At 34.9% G+C, this 21,206-nt stretch overlaps 1 protein-coding gene across 4 annotated transcripts in view; it reads right to left on the reverse strand.

The window, feature by feature from the left end:
• Positions 1–21,206, reverse strand: part of sall3b (spalt-like transcription factor 3b) — a 34,656-nt gene that overhangs the window by 5,774 nt on the left and 7,676 nt on the right. Inside the window, exons 1-2 of one of the 4 annotated variants that reach the window (XM_065288744.2) lie at positions 3,438–4,104; positions 3,197–3,356 (exon numbers count right to left, since the gene is read on the reverse strand). In XM_065288744.2, the coding sequence (XP_065144816.1) occupies positions 3,197–3,278 (82 nt within the window). In that variant the 5' untranslated portion in view covers positions 3,279–3,356; positions 3,438–4,104. Of the gene's footprint in view, positions 1–3,196; positions 4,106–12,083; positions 12,162–21,206 lie in introns of those variants that run through there. The other 3 variants (XM_073812724.1, XM_065288757.2, XM_065288739.2) reach the window with 3 other exon arrangements.

Raw genomic sequence — 21,206 nt, forward strand, 5'->3', positions numbered from 1 at the left:
CACTGTCAGTTGAGGGCAAATTGAGCCTTTGATTGACTAATCTGAACTCTCCATTGCTATCAAACACTCTTATTTCCTGAAGAATTTGAAGTACTAATATCTCTCCTCTTGACACTGTTAAGTGAAGCACACAACTTTAAATTCCAGACAAAACATGCTAAGCCTTAACAAAAATGAAACTATGTCATTTTGGTCATAATAAATATATATACAGTATATTCTGTGTATTTTCATAAAAAAATATTAATAAAAAAAAAATTAAACTGGTAATCTGTTTAATTATATTTCCTTACGGAATCAGTAAATAAAATACACAACAACATTACCAATAATAAAGCATTTTTGAAAAATCAGCAAGAAAAGATCTGTAAAAAACGTATAAAAGTTAAAACATTTGATACGTAATAAAACAATTGAGCATTAGTTGATAAGATTTTCATTCTGATACTTGCAAATACAGCCAATAAAACACCACGTCTACGTCAAGTTCAAATAACTTTAAAGATACTTCTACAGGTTGTCAACTTTCTGAGCGATTGAAAGGTTAGGTTTGTGTAATTTAAGCATATTTCAGAAAATTCCAGAGTAAATATACAAATAAATAATTAAACATTGTTAATTTATAATGTAAGCATAAAAGGTTTGGTATTTTGGCACATTAAATTATGAGAAATAAAAGAAAAAAATTATATTTTCTCTAAATTACTTTTTTCTTTTCTATTTGCATTTTTACTTAGTGATTTTTTTTTGCTTAGTTTTTTTTATATATATATATTTTTAAAGTTTTTGTATTTAATGCAAGGGTAGATTGGTTTTATACATTTTGTTTTCCTACTTTTTTGCCCAAGTGTAACTACTGTATACTGAACATGAAACGACGAGAGACACTATAAGAAAGAAATATGGGTAAAGGAAAACAACAAAAGAATATATCTGATATAACGTTGTGATGAAGTGTTGATATGTTTTTCCTTGTTGTTTGTAAGGCTTCGTTTAGAATAGTTACAGTGTGGGTTATTTGCTCGCCTTATTCCTGTAACTATGTTGGTGGTCTGAAATAACTCAGCATCAAAAGGTGAGACCTTACTGAAACTGATCTAGTGAGGCGGACCAATTATCTTAAGGCCCATGTTACAAATCAATTTTAAATGTTCAAGCGAGTCTTAAACTCATCAACATAAATTAGCAGTCCAAATGAATTCGCAGAAAAAACCTAGGGAGACAATTTAGGGACAAACAGAGGGACAAAACTTTGACAGCGAGATAAATATGTCAAATTCTTAAATCAGAAAATAAAGACAAACTGTGGGGCCCTGCTGCATGAGCCACTGCTAAAATAAAAAAAACTTTGGAGATTCCTGGGGTGCTCAGCTGGTAACCGTGGTTTTGTTAGCATAGAGGATTTTAGACTCCTAGGTGGATTATTTCGACACCACAGACAATGTCTCGTTTTTCTTTAAACAGTTTTTGCAAATCCCAAAAAAAGATACCGAAAATGTTATTCCTAAACCAACCCTTACTGTACAGGGCTGATGAATGGCGGTTACAGGCGAACTACAAGGTCAATCACAAAAGTCTGAATGATTGTGTTGCCTTCGATAAAAGAAAAATAACAATCAGCTAAGATTCTGGAATAACCGTGAGAACCCCATATCAGGATAAAACCCCAAAAATACTTCGCCCCATCATATTAACTGAAAAAGTGTGAAATGTTGAGTTTTGAATGAATATAAATATGAAAGTTATTTCATTATAAATTTAACAGAAAAGTTAACAGCCCTGTAACAGATAAAGAAATATAAATGGTGTAAGTAGGTGTTAAAATACATAAGCTATATGGAGTTGATAATACTTTTTAGAAATTTACATTTTCTTTCTAATTCTCTTTGCTAATTTTGGGAAATTTCAAAATGCTTCAGCAGATGTCTTATAATAAAACAAATTAATAAATTTTTCATAAAAAAACCCTGAAACATATAATACGCAAAGAAACATCCATTCTGTTTATTTGCTTGGCTTATTAACTAAATAGTCACCCTGTTAAATAAAATGATTATAAAAATACAAAATATTAGTTGTAATTTACCACTGCTTTACAAAGTTTGTTACCGTTTTCAGTCGACTCTTTTAATTGTTCTTCTAATAGCACAGGCCTGCTAACAATGCATCATCTGATTAAAACCGATTTGAAGGACAATAAACGTCTTTCACTCTCAAACTGTCTCAAACTAAAACTCTGAATCTATTCTTTTAGGTCGATCTTTGTGTTGCATTAAATACTTTAACACGATTTAAATGAACATACAACTTCGACTTAAACCAATCCAAGTGTGAGGATTTTCATGTAGCCACGTAAATAACTGAATTTCCATGACAAAAGAAATTATTCTGACGCAAACAGACGAATGTTCAAGGTTTTGTCTTGTAGAGAAACACTTCTTTTTACACTTTAGACGTCCAACAAGTTTATTTAGGTACTTCATCGAAAGCACAAATTAGGTAGTAGTATTACATTACAAATGTATAACTCTGGTTTACCGTTACTGGTTATAATTAATATTTAATGTTATGCTTTAAATTGTATAATGTTAAATTTTTTAAATTGAACAAATCATTTATAAATTACAAAACTTAATAAATGCAGGGCCTATATCTGAACTAGGTCTAATTATGCAAATTATACGAACTAAAAACCGGACTTTTATAAATGTACAATTATTTTAAATAAAATGAACAGAAATTATTATTTTATAGCTCGATGACTGAAAATAACGCCAGAATTTAGGACTTCACGTTAAGCAATCGTAATTTTGCACAAATATGGACATTTTTCTTTTCAAAAGCACATATTTTTAAGTTTCAAGTACTAAAATCATCAACTAAGTTCAATACACAGAATCACATTAAAACTCTCTGATCGAAATAACGTTTTATAAAACTCGCCTCTAAAACTTTAACCGGACTTTTCTCTCGCCTGCAAGCGAAACTAACTCGGTAGTATGATATATATGCTTTCTAAATCAACTTCTTGTAAACAATTCCAAGTCCAAAGTGCTCTCAATGTTAAAACTAACCTTCATATGTCACACATCTCGAAGTGTGGCTCGACACGAGCAATAAACCGTTGCTATATTCCTCCAAAAGAAACTTGCATCTAAAGACTCACAGAAATAATCACACTGGTAATAACGCATACCGTTATTCGGACCTTTATCCGACGGTGCTCCCTCTTCGTCCGATTTGAGATGCTGGGGTTTCGCTTGCTTTCTTCGGGACATGTTCGTGCGCTCGCGTCGGCGCTCCGATCCGCAGATGCATCGGACGCAAGCAGGCAGTCCCGTACAGTCCCGGGGTCACTGAATAAGAGATATTAGATGTTGTTACCGTTGTGCAGATTGCGCATGTCGGCGTTATAATGATAGAGGGTCATGTATTACGTTGCGCTGCATGAGGGATTGGCCGTGCGCCAGTAGACACTCTCTCTGGATATGGAAATGAGGGATGGACTGAGTAATTAGCCCGTTTCACTTCCTCAGTTTTTCCCCTTTCGCTCTCTGTTCACGTCCAGCAGAAGCGCAAACTGGACGCAAACAAGTGCGCGTGCAGCTCTGGTGACACCTCGCATGGTGTGAAGTCTTTCGACATCACTTATAAGTGTGCAAAAACACTTTCTTAACGAATAAAAGATATTAAACAACATTAAGCCATGATATTTTAAAATGCATTGCGTCTGGTGCAAGAACCTTCCTCGTGTATAAAAGTTATATTTAAACTACACGTCAATGCTAGTTAAGTTTGCGCTAACAAGCGATAGATCGACTTTTTATAAAAACGATTAATTTTTGGCAGCTTATGCCTGTGTGTCGGCTGGTTCCGTTATGGGTCGGTTCCTCACGGGCGCATCCTTAATACTCAACCAATCCAAGCCTACCGAAAACGCAATTCGTGCCCTTTCTTGCAAAGAACATGTGCTTCAGATTCCCATAATGTTAATTATCCCGCGTAAGAGCTTAACTTAAACCGGTGTCCGCTGGCATTTGGCTGCAAACAGACGCGTAAAACCAGCAGAAATCCTGGAGACTTGAGGGGCTGAACTGAAGCTTACTGTATTGCATAAGGCGACCACTAGGATATCAAAAAGACAGACACCACAGTAACCTGCACTCCTTCCTGTTTACTTTTGCATAACTTCATATCACTCTCTGATTGAAAAATAATTTTCATGAAAATTAAATTATATGGTATACTTGGTTTTTAAATGTCTATCATAAAATTGAAGTGTTCTCATGGGATCAAGCGTTCACATTTGACCAGTATCGCTGGTGTATGGCGGCCAAAGGGCTCTAAATCAGCGATACATCATTTCCATTACAACACAAGTAGAACAATATATAAGCCTATTGATCCGCGTCTCTGTTACTCTTCTGGTGTAGAGAGATAAGCGCAATATAATTTCGTTTGACCTATCTGTATGGCCAAGTGATGGATTGCCAGGGTAACCAAGGGCTTTTATCACAAAACTCTTCCAATGATGTACTATTGATTGTCCTTAACTAGCTTTTCTGGCAAAAATCAAAAGTCCCCTCCTCGCCATCCTCTTTATTATCAATAAAATTACAAAGTGGTGGGAATTGTCAAAATCCAGCCCCAAGGGAAGTCTTTAAAACGTCGTCTGTTATCCCGGCTTTTCTGTTATCCATTCCGTGTAGGATTAGAAACAGGCTTTTCAAAATAAAACAAAACAATCAGATGTAGACAAAAGCCTTAAAGGATGAAATATTTAAAATTCTGCATATAAAACTCTAACATGGTGTCTGCGTGTTACTACAGGGAATTCATGTCCCTTTGCTTGTTAATTGCATGTGTTTTGTTTTATCGTCCACGCTGCTTTCTTCACTTTCTCTGTCTGGTTTCATTAGAACAGGTTTTGCGTAACAAACGATCAAAATTGAGCCGTAAACCAGATTTAAACGAATCTAAATACGAATTTCATCTGATAGGCAGAGATTATAGTTTCCCAAAAATATGATGAAGCAAAACACGGTTTTAATTCAAGCGAGGGATGTGGAATTAGTTCTGCGGAGGTCAATGTTTGTTAAGATTTGTCATTTTCTTTCCATCAAAACAAAATGATCTTTAGCATCTTTTCATGGTCCGTGGAATTTCTTTGTTTCTTTTAGCCCAAATGCAGCTTTTAACCAAGAACATATCCCACAGCTAAAAAACATCTTTCCTTACTCTAAACACGATGAAGAGGGTTTGACTCAGAGTATAAAGCACATCATCACAGATAGATCAACAAATGAAGTGTCAGGACTAAACTACATGAAGAACAAACAAAGCAGAGACAGGGCAGGGAGATGGACAGATGTGAGATAGCACTGTTCTGTGTGCCGAGGGCCTCTGGAAATTTCTGATTGGTTTAATTTACCACATCTAACACGGCTGCTCCTCAAGCTCGCGACTTTTATCTAATGCTGTGAACCTCTATTGATTTCTCTTCTCTATCTTTAATGCAGGATTGGAGCAAAGAGAGCGAAAAAAAGCACTTGCTAAATGGAGGACTACTTTGAGATGGCTGCTATTCTCCGGCTTATTGCCTCCTGTCGGCCATGGTTTCACATGAGGTCCAGGGTGTCAGGTCTGCTTCCACCAATAAAGGCTGTGATTGACAGTAGCGCGAGAGACTCGAGCTGGGAAAGGAAACTGAATCTCAATGTATGAGGGGTGAGTCAGGGTCTATTGTGAGGCCAGCTGGACTTGATACCACTAAGCGAAATAAACGGTTTTTGGCCGTGAGATGCGGAACCCTTGGCGGTACCCAGATACAGTCGTGGTATCAGATTGTCTAAAACAGTGCTTTAAACACTTTACAAAAAGAAATGACATTTTATCCAGCATGAGGGTCATATTGAAACAAATATTTTAAAAATTGTATGTCAAGTTTCCCTAAAAGTCCCAGAGAAATTTTACAAATTAATTTGAGAAATTTTGATTTTAAGGAAGACTTTTTTATTTTACTTTTAAGGGTCAATCTGAACCATTTTTAACATACTGAAAGCATCTTAACCTCCTAAGACCTGGTGTGTCCACATATGTGCACATCACATTTTTTGTTGTTTGCACCATAATACTTAATTCTGTGTAACTGAACCTGTTGTACACAAACTTGGACAATTACACTGCTTCGTGCTCAAAGAAATATTTATTGGTTCTTCCTAACCCCAAATAGCTGGATAATGCAAGCCAAACCAAAGCTCGGGTCTTAGGAGGTTAATAGGGACAGTTCTCATTGTATCATGTTGCCTTAACGGTTCTAAACAATTGTTTTTTCCTACTGTAAATACTATTGTACATTTTTGTCAATGGTGACTTTAATGTTTATCTATGTCCTTGTAAATGCAACAGTGCGGTATGGAAATCTGCGCTTCCGGAGCTTTTCGCAATGAATCTTGATAGGCAATTATATGCAGAGATTTCACTAACATACTTACGATCATTTACAAACACTTCTGCAAAATCTGTTTGCCGAATACGTACACAAAGTTTTTTTTTGCTGTGTAAACAACCGTGCAAAGAAGATGTTTCAGTTCTGTTAACACGGGTCGTCATGACAACAGACTATTTTTATGAAAGACAGCAAATTTTAGGCACAAACAGGATATTATGTATTCGATGTTCTCGGGGGAATAACGAGGAAAAACAAGAGTGACGCCAGTAAAAACAGTAGTTAATTACTGCCTGCGAGTGTGTGGAGTCTGAGATGGAAGAGCAAAGACTTCAGGCGCAAAGTAATTCACTTACATTTATGACCTGAAAAAGAACAGACCTTGCTATTTGCATTGGTTGGCGAGGTGTGTAGGAAAAGCATATAATGAATTGGTTGAATCTCTGTCAGATTAAGTACTGTACCTTCTAAGTTATCCATCCGGTGGTATGTCAGGTGTAGAGGTCATGCAATTTTAAAATATATTACTTTATGCTATACTGTATATAATAAATATTTACATATTATAGGTTTGATAATGCTATAGATGTGTGTGTCTAGTTTTATTAGTCATTATTATCATTCTGCTCTAACACAACAAAGTTTACAAAACCTAATACAATGTTGTACCTTTTTGGGGACATTACTGTACCTACACAGCAAAATCACCAGTGTTAAATGTACACTGCTGGTGTATATTTGTGGTTATCACCAGGTCTGGTGGTACTCATATAACACCAGCAGTGTACATTTAACACTAGTGATTTTGCTGTGTATTGTGTACCCTTAAAGGTATATGTATATATATATATATATATATATATATATATATATATATATATATATATATATATATGTATATATATGTATATATATATGTATATATATGTATGTATATGTATATATATATATATATATATATATATATATATATATGTATATGTATATGTATATGTATATATATATATATATATATATATATATATATATATATATATATATATATATATGTATATGTATATGTATATGTATATGTATATGTATATATATATATATATATATATATATATATATATATATATATATATATATATATATATATATATATGTATATGTATATGTATATGTATATGTATTTATTTATATATATGTATATACATTTATACATACATAGTACTGTGCAAAAGTATTAGGCCACCATCCCCAGCTTTATTGTTTTTGCACAGTTTTAATGTCCATCCATATTTATATTACAATATATTATTACACTCTTTTTTAGGATACAAACAGAAAAAACAGGAAATATGTACACAAAATTAAAAACAAAACAATTCTCATAATTAAATGTCTTCTTCAGGCATCAGTATTTAGTGTGACCTCTCTTGGCACGAAACACATCTTGAGCTTTTTTGAGGAGACTGAAGTCCTGAAGTCATTCCATTAGAATTATAAATTAGGATTTAATTTCATTTAGGTTTAAGAGATCCTGAAGCTGCCTGCTATTGCGCAAGTGGAAGGGAAGTTTACCCTAAACACTTGACACTTCAGCTTATATTTTTATACAGTTTTAATACTACATAAACATTTCCTGTATTTTCTGGTTGTATTTTAATAGAGAGACTGAGAAATAATTATATATGATCACTATAACATTGCAAAAACAACAAATCTAATGGTAGCATGGTGGCCTTTTGCACAGTACTGTATATATTAAAGTTAACATATATATAGTTAAATGTCCTGTACACCCTAACATTGGTCCTTAAAGGTGCACAATAGGTCCTAAGGGTATAATATTACCCCGAAAGGTACAGTTTTAAACCTTTATTTCTGACAGTGAAATACTAGTAGCCTTATAATCTAAATTGTTATCACTTTAGATTTTAGAGATCGTTCATTAAATATAATAAATAGCCTGCATTCTACACTCTCATAAAAATGTACAAAAGCTGTCATTGGGCAGTACCTTTTCAAATTTGTACCTAAGGAGTGTACAGTATATACTTCAAAAGTATGTCTTGGTACCTGAAAGGCACATATTGGTACCTCACAGGTACATATCTGTAGATTATTTATATATATTAAAACCTTTGAAAAGTGTACGGTCCCAGTGAGAGCCTTTGTACCATTTTTTCGGAGAGTGTAGCATTTTAACACTATAGCACTGCTAATATTGTTTAAGTTCCATTTAAATCATTCATTGATTTTGAATTGTCATTCGTTAATGTTAAATTTGGACTTGGAAAAAAAGGACACCAAACAAAACTGCTATCTGCAAGTCAAACCTTACTGACAGCTCAATAAAGCAGCATATGGTTGGACATCTAACCTTCCATGTCCAGAACTACTCTCTCAGCTGGAGGCTGGGGACAAGATAATGATTAGGAAGCTGTTTCCCTGAACATGCTGAGAGAGACGCAAAAGCAGGTTAGCATGATCATCCGTCATCTAGAGACATAACCTAAACCTGTTGTTGAAGGAGAAACCAATAAGAGAATGCATGAGTGAAACTAAAGGGTCAAGTCACTGAAGCATTGCTGCTCTTTTGACAAAGTGGGAGAAATACTGACACCATTTTTTTTGAGTGTGTGTGTGTGCTACCGACCTTAGATCACGGATGCTCGTGACATTTACAGTTGGAGGGATTGTAAAGCACTGTCAGATGTAAACAGGCGGTGACTAGCGGACATGTGTGTGTCTAGTTTATGAGTCACCTCTTATGCATTCTGCTGTAAAACCACAGACAAAGTTTAGTAAACCAGGAGGCAAAGAAGCAAAACGATAAAGTCTAACTTAATAATGTTGGAGTGAAAACCAACCGTCACACTGACCGGGACAATGGTTGTACAAATCTTTCTGATTGCTGTAATGGGATTTTAATGAAATCGCTAACATCTCGCCTGTTACAAATCTCATTTGGTGCACATGTGGTCTCATAGAAACATTGATTTGCTTCATAATTACAAACAATGTGACAGTCTGCTAATTCATTGAATTGTGCTCTACTGTATGTTTGTATACAACCATTTGTGTCCAAAATAGGCACTCACCACTGACAAGAGTCAGTCGTGTATTCAAAATAAAAAAATAAAAGTCAGCTAAAGTCATTCATTTTTTTGTGATTTTCTACATAAAATCATACGACATAACATAAAGAACATTTTGTATAAATATAAGCTTTATCTTAGTAAAGCCATGTCAAAGATTAAAATCATAGTCCAATTGATGGTTAAACTTTATTATGAGACTTTATACTGTCAAATTCTTTTTACCCCGGCTGTTACTGGCACTGTACCCTTTCAAAAAGTACAGAATGGCACCTCAGAGGTACATATTGACACCAAAGAGAGCTTTTAGTATCTCAAAGATACATATATTATTATCTTCAAAGATACACAGTAGTATCTCAAAGAGACATATTAGTACCTCAAAGATACATATTAGTACCTCAAATATGCATATTAGTATCTCAAAGATAAATAGTAGTATCACAAAGATACATATTAGTACCTCAAAGATACATAGTAGTATCTCAAAGATACATATTAGTATCTCAAAGATACACAGTAGTATCTCAAAGAGACATATTAGTACCTCAAAGATACATATTAGTACCTCAAATATGCATATTAGTATCTCAAAGATACATAGTAGTATCCCAAAGATACATATTAGTACCTCAAAGATACATATTAGTATCTGCAAGAGACATATTAGTACCTCAAAGATACATATCTCAAAGATACATATTAGTACCTCAAATATGCATACTGTATTAGTATCTCAAGGATACATAGTAGTATCTCAAAGATACACATTAGTATCTCAAAGAGATATTAGTACCTCAAAGATACATAGTAGTATCCCAAAGATACATATTAGTACCTCAAATATACATATTAGTATCTCAAAGATACATATTTGTATTTCAAAGATACATATTAGTATCTCAAAGAGACATATTAGTATATCAAATAAACATATTAGTACCTCAAAGAGACATATTAGTACCTCAAAGATACATAGTAGTATCTCAAAGATACATAGTAGTATCTCAAAGATACATAGTAGTATCTCAAAGATACACATTAGTATCTCAAAGAGATATATTAGTATATCAAATATACATATTAGTACCTCAAAGAGACATATTAGTACCTCAAAAAGACATATTAGTATCTCAAAGAGACATATTAGTACCTCAAAGATACATAGTAGTATCTCAAAGATACATATTAGTATCTCAAAGATACATAGTAGTATTTCAAAGATACATATTAGTACCAAATGTATTCATATTTGTCCCTACCATACAAATAAGGACCTTTTTAAAGGGTACTGCCCCAGTGACAGCTAACAGTTTTTTTTAACAGTATAGGTTTTTACAGGCATTGTCACATTTATTTTAATTTATATTAAAATATGTGTATGAGATATAAAAATTTGTTGTTATTACTGTGAGCAACAGACTCCATATTGGTGTTGAAAATGAAAGGCAATAAATTTTAAAACCATTAAAAATACACAAAATGTCACCAATTAATTTATAAACTAAAACTGAATTACTTAAAATACATTCTAAATAAGTCAACATAAAATAGCACAAACGCAGACAATCTCTTAAATAAATGTTCAGGCACCATGGTGTTCGTGGAGGAATTTGCTCTGGTAGCATTTATCTCCCTGACAATTTAAATATAAGCATCCTTTTGTGGCATCGAACCCTTGTTAATTTCTAACTCTGCTTCATATGCATTTGCTTATTCATAAAGTACTTGCAACCTCTGGCACCTCGATGTCTCCATTACATCTGTGTACACTGAAATAAAAGCAAAAACACGTCTTTGCTTCATTTTTATGTGAGCGTTAACCGAGGAGTGGGCTCCATCTGTGTAAACTCTCTGCAATAGTGACTTCCTCTCCATGTCTCAGACAGAAGCTGGAGGAAAACCACTGAGAAGTCACTATACATGTCCCTGGTGAAACCTTAGTATAGTCTATAAGATGCTCTCCCCTTGGTATACTTTAAGTTTAATGAACTGTTGAGTTTAATAAGTTACATATATCTCACTGTGATCTGACGGTTTAGGGTCTGAAGGTTTGTTTTAAAGTGATAAGCCGCTTAAAATCAGCTGTTGGAATGGGTCACTCGGGGCATCCCACTTCCTGTTTTTCTGCATTAAAAACATCCCTGTCATCCCACAGCACCATTATATTTGTAAAGAGAGACATGGTGTTCTCTAAAGTGTGTCTTAAAATTGAATTACACTTTATTAAATGCTTTTTTTAATAAATAAAAATTTAATTTAAATAGTGTTTCTACCATTAAACACTGTTTCAAGTCAAATGCTGCACTCTTAGAAAGTGTTAAAAACAACAAATCAGTGTTGATCCACCCATCTCTGTGTTATTTTTGAAACAACACCTTTTGTGTTACTTTTAACAAAATGATACATAATGTGTTAAAATTACACATAATGTGTTAAAAGCTTAACGCACAAAGATGTGTAAAAATCAACACATCCTTTCTAAGACGGTGTACATTTCATCTGTCATTATTAACCACTTTTATTTGAACCCACTTATCTTAACTTACTTGGGTATGAGATGTCGTCTGAAATTGTCCATAGTGTCCAGTAGGGGTGGCTTTGACTTGGAAGCACTGAAATCTTTCCTTAAAAAGAACAAAAAATTAATATTTTAAATATGTGAATACATAATTACTTATGATTATTTTATGATTAACATATTATATATAATGTATGAGATAATATAAACATATCAAAATGTCCCATTGTTGCTTTCAAATTGGGAGGCTGGGCGATATTTGGATAAATGATATATGATCAATTACTGCATATAAAATTTAATATAAAGTGGAATCAGTGTTTACATGCAAGTGAAAGCCTTATGTGAGATGTCACAAACGCCTTTATTTAAACAGCGTATGATGAAAATAAAATTCAAAAACAAGGTTTTCCTCCCTGTTTGAAAATAAACAGCTGCATAACATGCGAGCGGGTTGGAAAGCTTACATCTGACCTCAGTGTAAGTTTCTGGCAAAGCTTCTGTTGCAAAGGAGAGTCATATCAGACCATACAGATAAAGACATATTGTCTCATCCTGTATCCCGCTAGGAAAAATACTCATAGACAGTATTACCGAAACCTGATATACGGCCATAGTCTATAGGACAGGGGTCTCCAACCTTTTTGTGAGCAAGGGATACCACAACGGACTCAAACTACTCAAAACTTTTTTATTTTAATTGTTGGTTTTATTTCATTTTAGTTGTTGATATAAGTTATAAATATATATATAGCAAAGTAATTATATAAATAAATAATATAATTTTTACATATTAATTTATATTTAATATATATACATATAATTTATAATATAATTAACTTATATATATATAAATAAATAAATTATATTACGTACTAATTATATATATATATATATATATATATATATATATATATATATATATATATATATATATATATATATGAATCAGGACTTATGGGGCGTCCCCACCATGCAACATAACATAGCAAAAATATATATAAAAAATAATGCTCCGACATCACATTTTGTAAACTGTTGTTTTTTTAATTAAAGAACTACACAGATGCAGATGTCATCAGTTAATGTACACAATACTTTGATCCATAGCTGCAGGATCTAAAAAAAAATGAAAAATTTGCTGAATGACGGAGCGGAGCGGAAGACCGCTGACGTTTTCATATGAGATTTAAATAGGACTTAAAAGTGACCACGAATTTGTGTACCAATTGAAGATTTTTTTAGGTGGACTGGGCAGAAATTTTAAAAGGACCTAGTGATGCCACTGACAATAATTATTAAAGAAAAAGTAATCCAAAAAATTCATCCAATTTATGTTGGTAATGTGGTATTTTATTTTATTTTATTTAAGTTAAAATGAAAGGCTGGATAAACATTGCTTAAATGATTCATCATAACAATTTAAAGCCGCAATGTTCAGAACATCACACAAAGAATTAACAAAAAAAGCATTTTTGATAACTAAACCTACAAAAAAACAATGTGATCCTGCCCTTGGAAGTCCCGGCTTAGTTCAGCAATCTTATTCAATTCTGAGATTTAGCGTGTCAAAGTATTTATGATAAACCGACAAATGACATATAATTTGTGATTGTTGCTGTAAATGATAAAAACTAAACTTTATATACAATTCCTTAAACGTTAATGTATAACAAGAAAATACTGAAATTAATGATTTTATAGACCCTGCGCATTATTATTTTGCACAGAAATACCTGCTTGATTACTTTGACTTTGATCATCTATTTGAGTTTGTCAGCATTATCTGTGCTAAAATAAAAATATCTAAGGGACCCCCTAAGTATAATTTTGACATCTTAATGGGGGTCCCTAATGCCTTATGGGGGGTCCCAGATCCCCCCAGCCCCCCTCAATTCGAGCACTAACATAAAATGTGCTTTGGCGGGCACCAGCCAGGTGCTCGTGGGCACAATGATGCAGACCACTGGTCTATAGTATAAAAAAGTTTTTTAAGACAAAAAGTTTTGGACACTTTCTGTTTTTCGAACTTTGCAGAACATAATGATAGTTCATGTGCTGAAATATACCCTTGGATACCCTGCTCAGACACCTTGGTGAGCACAAGGGGAACTAACTTTATACATCCTCTAAAAATGAAATTGGTGCCAGTTATTTACATGCAATTGCAAAAATAGCTTAGAAAAGTGAAGTTAGATCTGAGAAATCGTCTGGTATCATTTCTTTTTTATAGAATTGACTTGGTTTAAATTTTGTGCTTTTACTATGTGCTATTGTTGTTCAATCATTTAAGCTCAAGTTAATGGTAGCTTTGATTAAAATACAACTTAATTTCCCTTCTTAAGTACAAAATAGATCAACGTGTAGCAAAACTTATGCACGTCATAACAAAATGATTCAAATAGATGAATAAGCAGCCAGACATTATAAAATACATAGATGCAGCCACTCGGTCAACAGTGTAGTGTTTGGAAACTGTCTGGTTCTGCAATGAATTGGTGAAGCGCAGTCATATTAACTAATTCTCATGACTCAGAGAAGACACGCATCTCACTGCACTGGAACGAGCCCAACGTGCTTCATCCCAAAGGGGCAAAAAAAGGCCCAAATGTGGGACATGGTCGGAGAACTTAAACAAAAAGAAGCAGACAGTAGCAAATAGATGACAGGCCGTAGTCCTTCCATGACACTTACAAACATCCTTAAAATAGCACTGCATATAACTGAAGGCTACAACTTTGGTAACCTGAAATTTCTGGTTAGGGATCGACTTCCTCTCTTCACATCCTTATGTGACTCATTAAGAAAGTGGAGAGAATGACTGATTCGAGATTAGATCTGAAACCAGCAGCACTTACAAGTTTCGGGAACAAATGTCAGCACTGAATAAGGACAATGAAGTTTAGCGATACGATTCACAGATGTTTTTACGAGGCAGTCCTTCTTCAAATGCTCTCGCTTCTTTCATTCTCTCTCTCCCTCTTTAAGAAAATCTGCGCTACATGTCTTTATTCCTGGGAGCAGCTCTTTAATCGTTGCCTTGGCTTTGACTTCCTAACGGTTGTAAACAAATGCAATTTTGCATTTCCTGTAGTCTAGACACAACAAAAGAAGCGTTGGCAAGCCGAGTTCCAACACATGGTGTTTGCATAGCAGCCAACGGATTGCGGCAAGGATGCGAATGTGGCATTTTCAAAACGAAACAATATCTGACAGGTCTTTTTAAAAAAGTTTTAATTTCAGTTTCATATTTGTAGTGTTTAAATATGTTTTATATAATTTAGCAGACGCTTTTATCGGGAGCGGCAAATGGGAATCAATTAGGAAGTGCAACACAAATAACTTTTTGTTTTATAATGCACTTTGCTTTGATGCCCTCAGATGTTTTATAATTTAAATGAATGAACAAAGTATGTTTTAAAAACATTTTTAGACTGAATAAGATTCCCTTGCATCCTTATGCTGTATGTAGTTTCACAGCATTTTTAGCTTGTGCAGAATTTAAGTTCGAAAGCGCTACAAACCAAAAAAGATGTTCAACCTTTTTTTACGGTCAAAACGCACAAACAAGTCTATTGAGTGAAAAATATAACCCTGGGAAAATCTTAAGCTTATATCGACCATTACACAAGTATTTTTTGTCTGCGTTCACCCCGAACAAAAAAATCTACAAAAACATCTCAGGGTTGTAGGACAAAGGCATGCTCCCGCCATACATCTGTGAGTTTTGAAACAAAGCTTTGTTTGTAAGCTTCAGTCACTTGTGCTCATGAAAGCAGACACTTACTTGAAAAACTTCTCCTTTTTTTTTCCAGGGAAACACTCTAAACCAACATCCTGGTATAAATTTGCAAAACGCAATACAGGCCGGATTGTGCGCGCGGGACAGACGCGGGGCGCATACAAATGGCCCCCCGTCTAAAGTACCCCCTGTTTCTCTACGGCCTCAGAAGCTAATGTACAATAAATCAACAAAAGAGCATTAATGTGTCCGTTGAGTATAGGAGAGGCTACTGTTATTGTACCTTTTTTGTAAGTATTTAATTGGACGGGTCCCTTGAAACGTTACACGGCCCCTTCGGATGACTTTTTCCCGAATCTAAGAAAAGATTGATAAGAATTTCTTTCCTCCCTCCCTTAAATCTCTTCAGCTTTTTTCATCCCTCTCTGCCTTTCAGGAGAGGCTGAGTTTTTTACCAAAGGGAGAATAAAGTTTCAAGTGCATGGCATTTGAAGGTAAGGGAGTGAAATCGGAGGCTGGTCGTCGGGGATAAGGCAAGGCTGGGAAAGAGGGAAGTTGGCAGTGGTGCCCAGCCAGACTCAGTGCCTTGAGCTCCCCCCCTCCCTGCACCAGGTGTCTGCTACATTTAAATGATACTATTATTCATAGACAAGAGAGCAGGGTATTAAAAGTCCCCCCAAAAAATCATTTGCAATTGAATACAGATATAATCCTGGAAATATAAGTCTCCATTTAGGCCTTGCCATTAAGCTAACAAGGAGCCCTTTGTACAACATGTGTGTATTAATCACGGTCAGGGGAAAGGGGCAGGAAGAGCGAGAGTGGGAGAGAAAAAGGAGAGCGAGCGAGTGAGCGGGCGAGCGAGTGAGTGAGAAAGAAAGCGGGAGAGAACGCCATGCGTGTGTTCACATGCAAATTGAAATGTTGCTCATCAAAAACGAGCTTATCACTTTGCTTCTTGTTCTCGGCAGACTCGCGGGCTACTGCGAATTACTTGAGTTGGGAATAAATGCTTGCCCTGGAAAATTTACATGTATTTGGAATTTCACCATACTTGATTTGATCGGCTGTATGTGAGTTTGTCAACTAACAATATGTTAAGATCACACGCTGGGTGCAGATGTCGATCGCATGTACTGTAATAATACGACGATCCAGGATTTCTCTAGCATACTACATTGGTGTAATTTTCCTTAAAAGCACTTGATGATTTGTGCACTTCGTCAACAGATTAAACAGAGAATTTTAAGGGCCTTCGATAGCCCTCCCTTTTACAAAACTCCTCTCTAGCAATCATTACATCACTACTTCTCTAAGCCGATTTGCAGCAGGTCTAGCTCCGTTTTTAAAATAGTAATTAATTTTTATCTATGTGAACAAAGGTCTTCCCCAACTAGAGTCCCTTAAGAGGGTAGGGGTGATGGTAAGGTCCTCAACATCTTTCCCATCTCATCTATGATCTCTAGAAGTAATCCCCTCTGGTGTGGTACAGTACAAACGCTTTGATAATGACACAGAATCAGACAAGTTGGATCGATCTGGATCCCAGAATGCATTTGATGGACTTAGGTAGGGTCCCTAAACAATACGTTTTGTGGAGTGATTGAATTGTAAAAAATAACATGAAATTAGTTTCGCACAATAGATACATGATGCAACGCAATGGACAGTAATGCTGTAATTTTGTACGATGACTTTATTTAAAGGATAAGTCAATTTTCTTAAAAAAAAAAAAATCCAGATAATTTACTCACCACCATGTCATCCAAAATGTTGATGTCTTTCTTTGTTCAGTGGAAAAGAAATGTTTTTTTTTAGGAAAACATTGCAGGATTTTTCTAATTTTAATGGACTTAAATAGAGTCCAACATTTGATACTTAACTCAACACTTAACGTTTTTTTTCAACGGAGTTTCAAAGGACTCTAAACGATCCCAAACGAGGCATAAGGGTCTTATCTAGCAAAACGATTGTCATTTTTGACAATAAAAATAACAAATATACACTTTTAAACCACAACTTCTCTGCCACCCCACGCAATATGTCATGACGTCAAGAGGTCACAGTGGACGAACGCGAAACTTCGCCCCAGTGTTTACAAGCGTCTTGAAAGAGGACCGTTCCTACGTTGTTGTATGACAACTGATACTAATTAATGTCTTTGTGGCAGTTTATTGTTTAAAATGGTCCGCAAATGTGCCTTTTTATATATGTAACACGTGACCTCCCTACGTCACTACGCATTTACGTTACGTCGTGCTGGACCGGACCTAGACGAAAAGTTGTGGTTTAAAAGTACGTATTTTTTATTTTTCTTGTCAAAAATGACAAACATATTGCTAGATAAGACCCTTATGCCTCGTTTGGGATTGTTTATAGACCTTTGAAACTCCGTTGAAAAAAACTGTTAAGTGTTGAGTTAAGTATTAAATGTTGGGCTCTATTAAAGTCCATTAAAATTAGAAAAATCCTGCAATGTTTTTCTCAAAAAACATAATTTCTTCTGGACTGAACAAAGAAAGACATCAACATTTTGGATGACATGGTGGTGAGTAAATTATCTGGATTTTTCTTTTAAGAAAATTGAATATGCCTTTAAGCTCACAGTCTTTGGGATTACAGAACTTTCAATGATACATGGGAAAGTAATGTGGGAACTTGAATCAACAATATGGATACAGCTTATTGGGCTAATGCTCAATATTACCAGAGTTCTAAGGCAGCACAGCCGGATGTTTCCATAGCAGATTAAGCGGTCACAATGAGGAGGGCAAGGGCTTATGGGTAGAATTTGCCAGCGAGTGACTCTTTAAAAACTGAACTTTCCTTGGAAACACCAATCATGTTTAAAATCCAAGTTGGAGAAGATTGTGGGGGAAAAAACCCAAAGGAATAAAAGTTGACTTTAAGAGCCTTTGAGTTCCCGGACTGCCCATCTGCATAAAAACCCATTGTAAAGTTGGACACAGGATCTGGAGATTGATGACTTGAAGTCTTTCAAAACGCTGTTTGTGTAAGTGAAGCTATGCTAAAAATGTGGCACAAGCAAGCAGTGATAATATTGCCATCGTTCATCTGACACAGAGCATTACTGCAATGATAAACGTTCTGTTTGACTTCGTGGATTTAGTCAGCTGGTGCTTGAAAGGCACAGAAAAAAAGTGCGCGGGAAAACATTTGCCTTTCTCCAAAATTAAGTCGTTATATCACGCAGTTCTGGCGCAGCCATAAATGCGTGTCCTGAGTTACTCTGGCATTCTTGACTTCCCGACAAGTCACAATAGAGATGTCAGGAGATCATTTCTTAACCTAACCCCCCCCCCCTTCCCACCACAACACACTGCATGACAATTTATATCTTTCACTATTAGCTTAATCTTGTTGTAGTGATGTCATAAGAATTAAAGCTTTTAATGCCCCAATATGTAAGATTTTTTTTTATAAAATATCCAAAAATCACCCTTTCTGCATTTGTCCACATGTGTTGCCATAGTTTCTACAAGCGGAAAAGAGGGATGGTGGATATTAGTTTATTGAACTAATATAATTACTAAAACAATATTTTGGGATAATGTAAGTACACAACTGCATGAAATATATCACAATGTGCCAGTGCACTGTGGAAAGTTGGTTTAACTTAAAAATGACTTCAATTGGTAACACCCCCCAAAATTGTGTTTGTTCAACTTAAAATGTTCACTTAAAATAAAACTAAAGTGAAAATTTAAGTTGAAATAACTTAAAAAATTACTTTGTTACACCTAAAATATTTAAGTTGATCCAACGTTTCACTTTTAACAGTGCAGCATCTAGCATGCAGCCTTTGTGCTTTGTTGCTTATTCATAACTATGGCATAAAATAATGTGATCAAACATACAGGTAATAAAAAAATATTCATTTTCTTATCTGTGAACTTAATTAGCATCCATAGCGTACATTCAATGTCCCTGGATAGTAAAATTACTACCATCCTTCCACTTTCCTTTATAATTTCATTAGGCTTTGCCTTTGTTATTGTATTGAAAAAGTGACCTCTAGTGGTGAAATCTTACATATTGTGCCTTTAAAGGAAGAGTCCACAAAAAATGAAAATTATGTAAAATTGTATAAAATATAAAAATTATAATTGACTACTGTAACCTTCATGTCATTCCTCATACACCTTTCCTCGTGAAATAGTGGCGGCTCGTGACTGTTCATCCGAGGGGCGCAAATTCAAAATATGTGTTCGGAATGTCATGTGTGTTGCTCGTGTTATCAAAATATGCATTTTTTGCATAATGTGAACCATGTGCATCACGTGTTTTGTCAAAATAACGCGTCAAATGCGTTTATGATAAAACGCTCACATGATAAAACGCTCAGGTTCACAAAATACACGCAAGACACTCACTTAACAGTAAACTCTGATTACGCATGAGATTATGCGAGTATCTGGCAAACGCAAGCGTCCTTTTATCATAAACCCTTTAGACACGTCTGCAGCAGGCACTTATTTTGATAAGACATGTGATGCACATAGGATCACTCAACAGGCAGAACACATATTTTGAAATTATGAACCACACACATTATGGGCTACAAACATTATGACGAACTTTGCATCGAGCGCCTTCGAAAAAAGAAGTCACCGGCCGCCACTTGAAAATTCGTAAGGCATGCACTTGTTGCTTCTATTACAATTTACAGAGACTAAAGCTTTAGGCTTCAAAAAGGATGCAAAAGCACCAAAAACTTATAAAATGGTCCATATGACTATATTTAAAGATTGTGGGAAAAACATACCAAAAGTTATCACAATTGTGTGCCTGTAGCTTAAATGATAGAGCGTTGTGTTAGTATCGGAAAGCTTGTGGGTATGATTCCCAGAGAACACACATACTAATAAAAAAAAATTATCGATTAAATGCACTGTATATTGTTTTGGATAAAAGTGTTTGACAAATGTGTAATTGTATTTTACAGTAAATAAGTTATTATTAATAAAATTAGCAGTGAGTACATTTATAAGTACACTATTAATCTCCAAATCATGAATTATTTATTCTGGTTTAAGTTTCTTGATTGATAGTGATCACAAAACAGGTCTGAATGATTTGTTCATGAATCATGAATCAGAATGATCTCTGATTCAATAGTCTATCCCTTTAAAATAGTTATTAGCATCGCTGTAAAATCCCTGAAACATCCTCGCACCGGTAAAAAAAAGCAACAGCCCATAAAATTCTTTGTCTTTACAGGCTCACTGTCTTTACCATGGAAATGACTTTGATTTCTTCCCCCTACATTCTGGACAGCTGGGGCAGGGGAGCTTTTTGGGTTTTCACTGCATCTCAGTGTGTCCAAGCAATAAGTGTGGGGCCAGTGCAGTAGTCACTGCAGGATTTAAAAAGACTTCCTCATGCAGA

Source organism: Paramisgurnus dabryanus, chromosome 19 (assembly GCF_030506205.2).
Source record: "Paramisgurnus dabryanus chromosome 19, PD_genome_1.1, whole genome shotgun sequence".
In the NCBI taxonomy this organism is placed as follows: Eukaryota; Metazoa; Chordata; class Actinopteri; order Cypriniformes; family Cobitidae; genus Paramisgurnus; species Paramisgurnus dabryanus.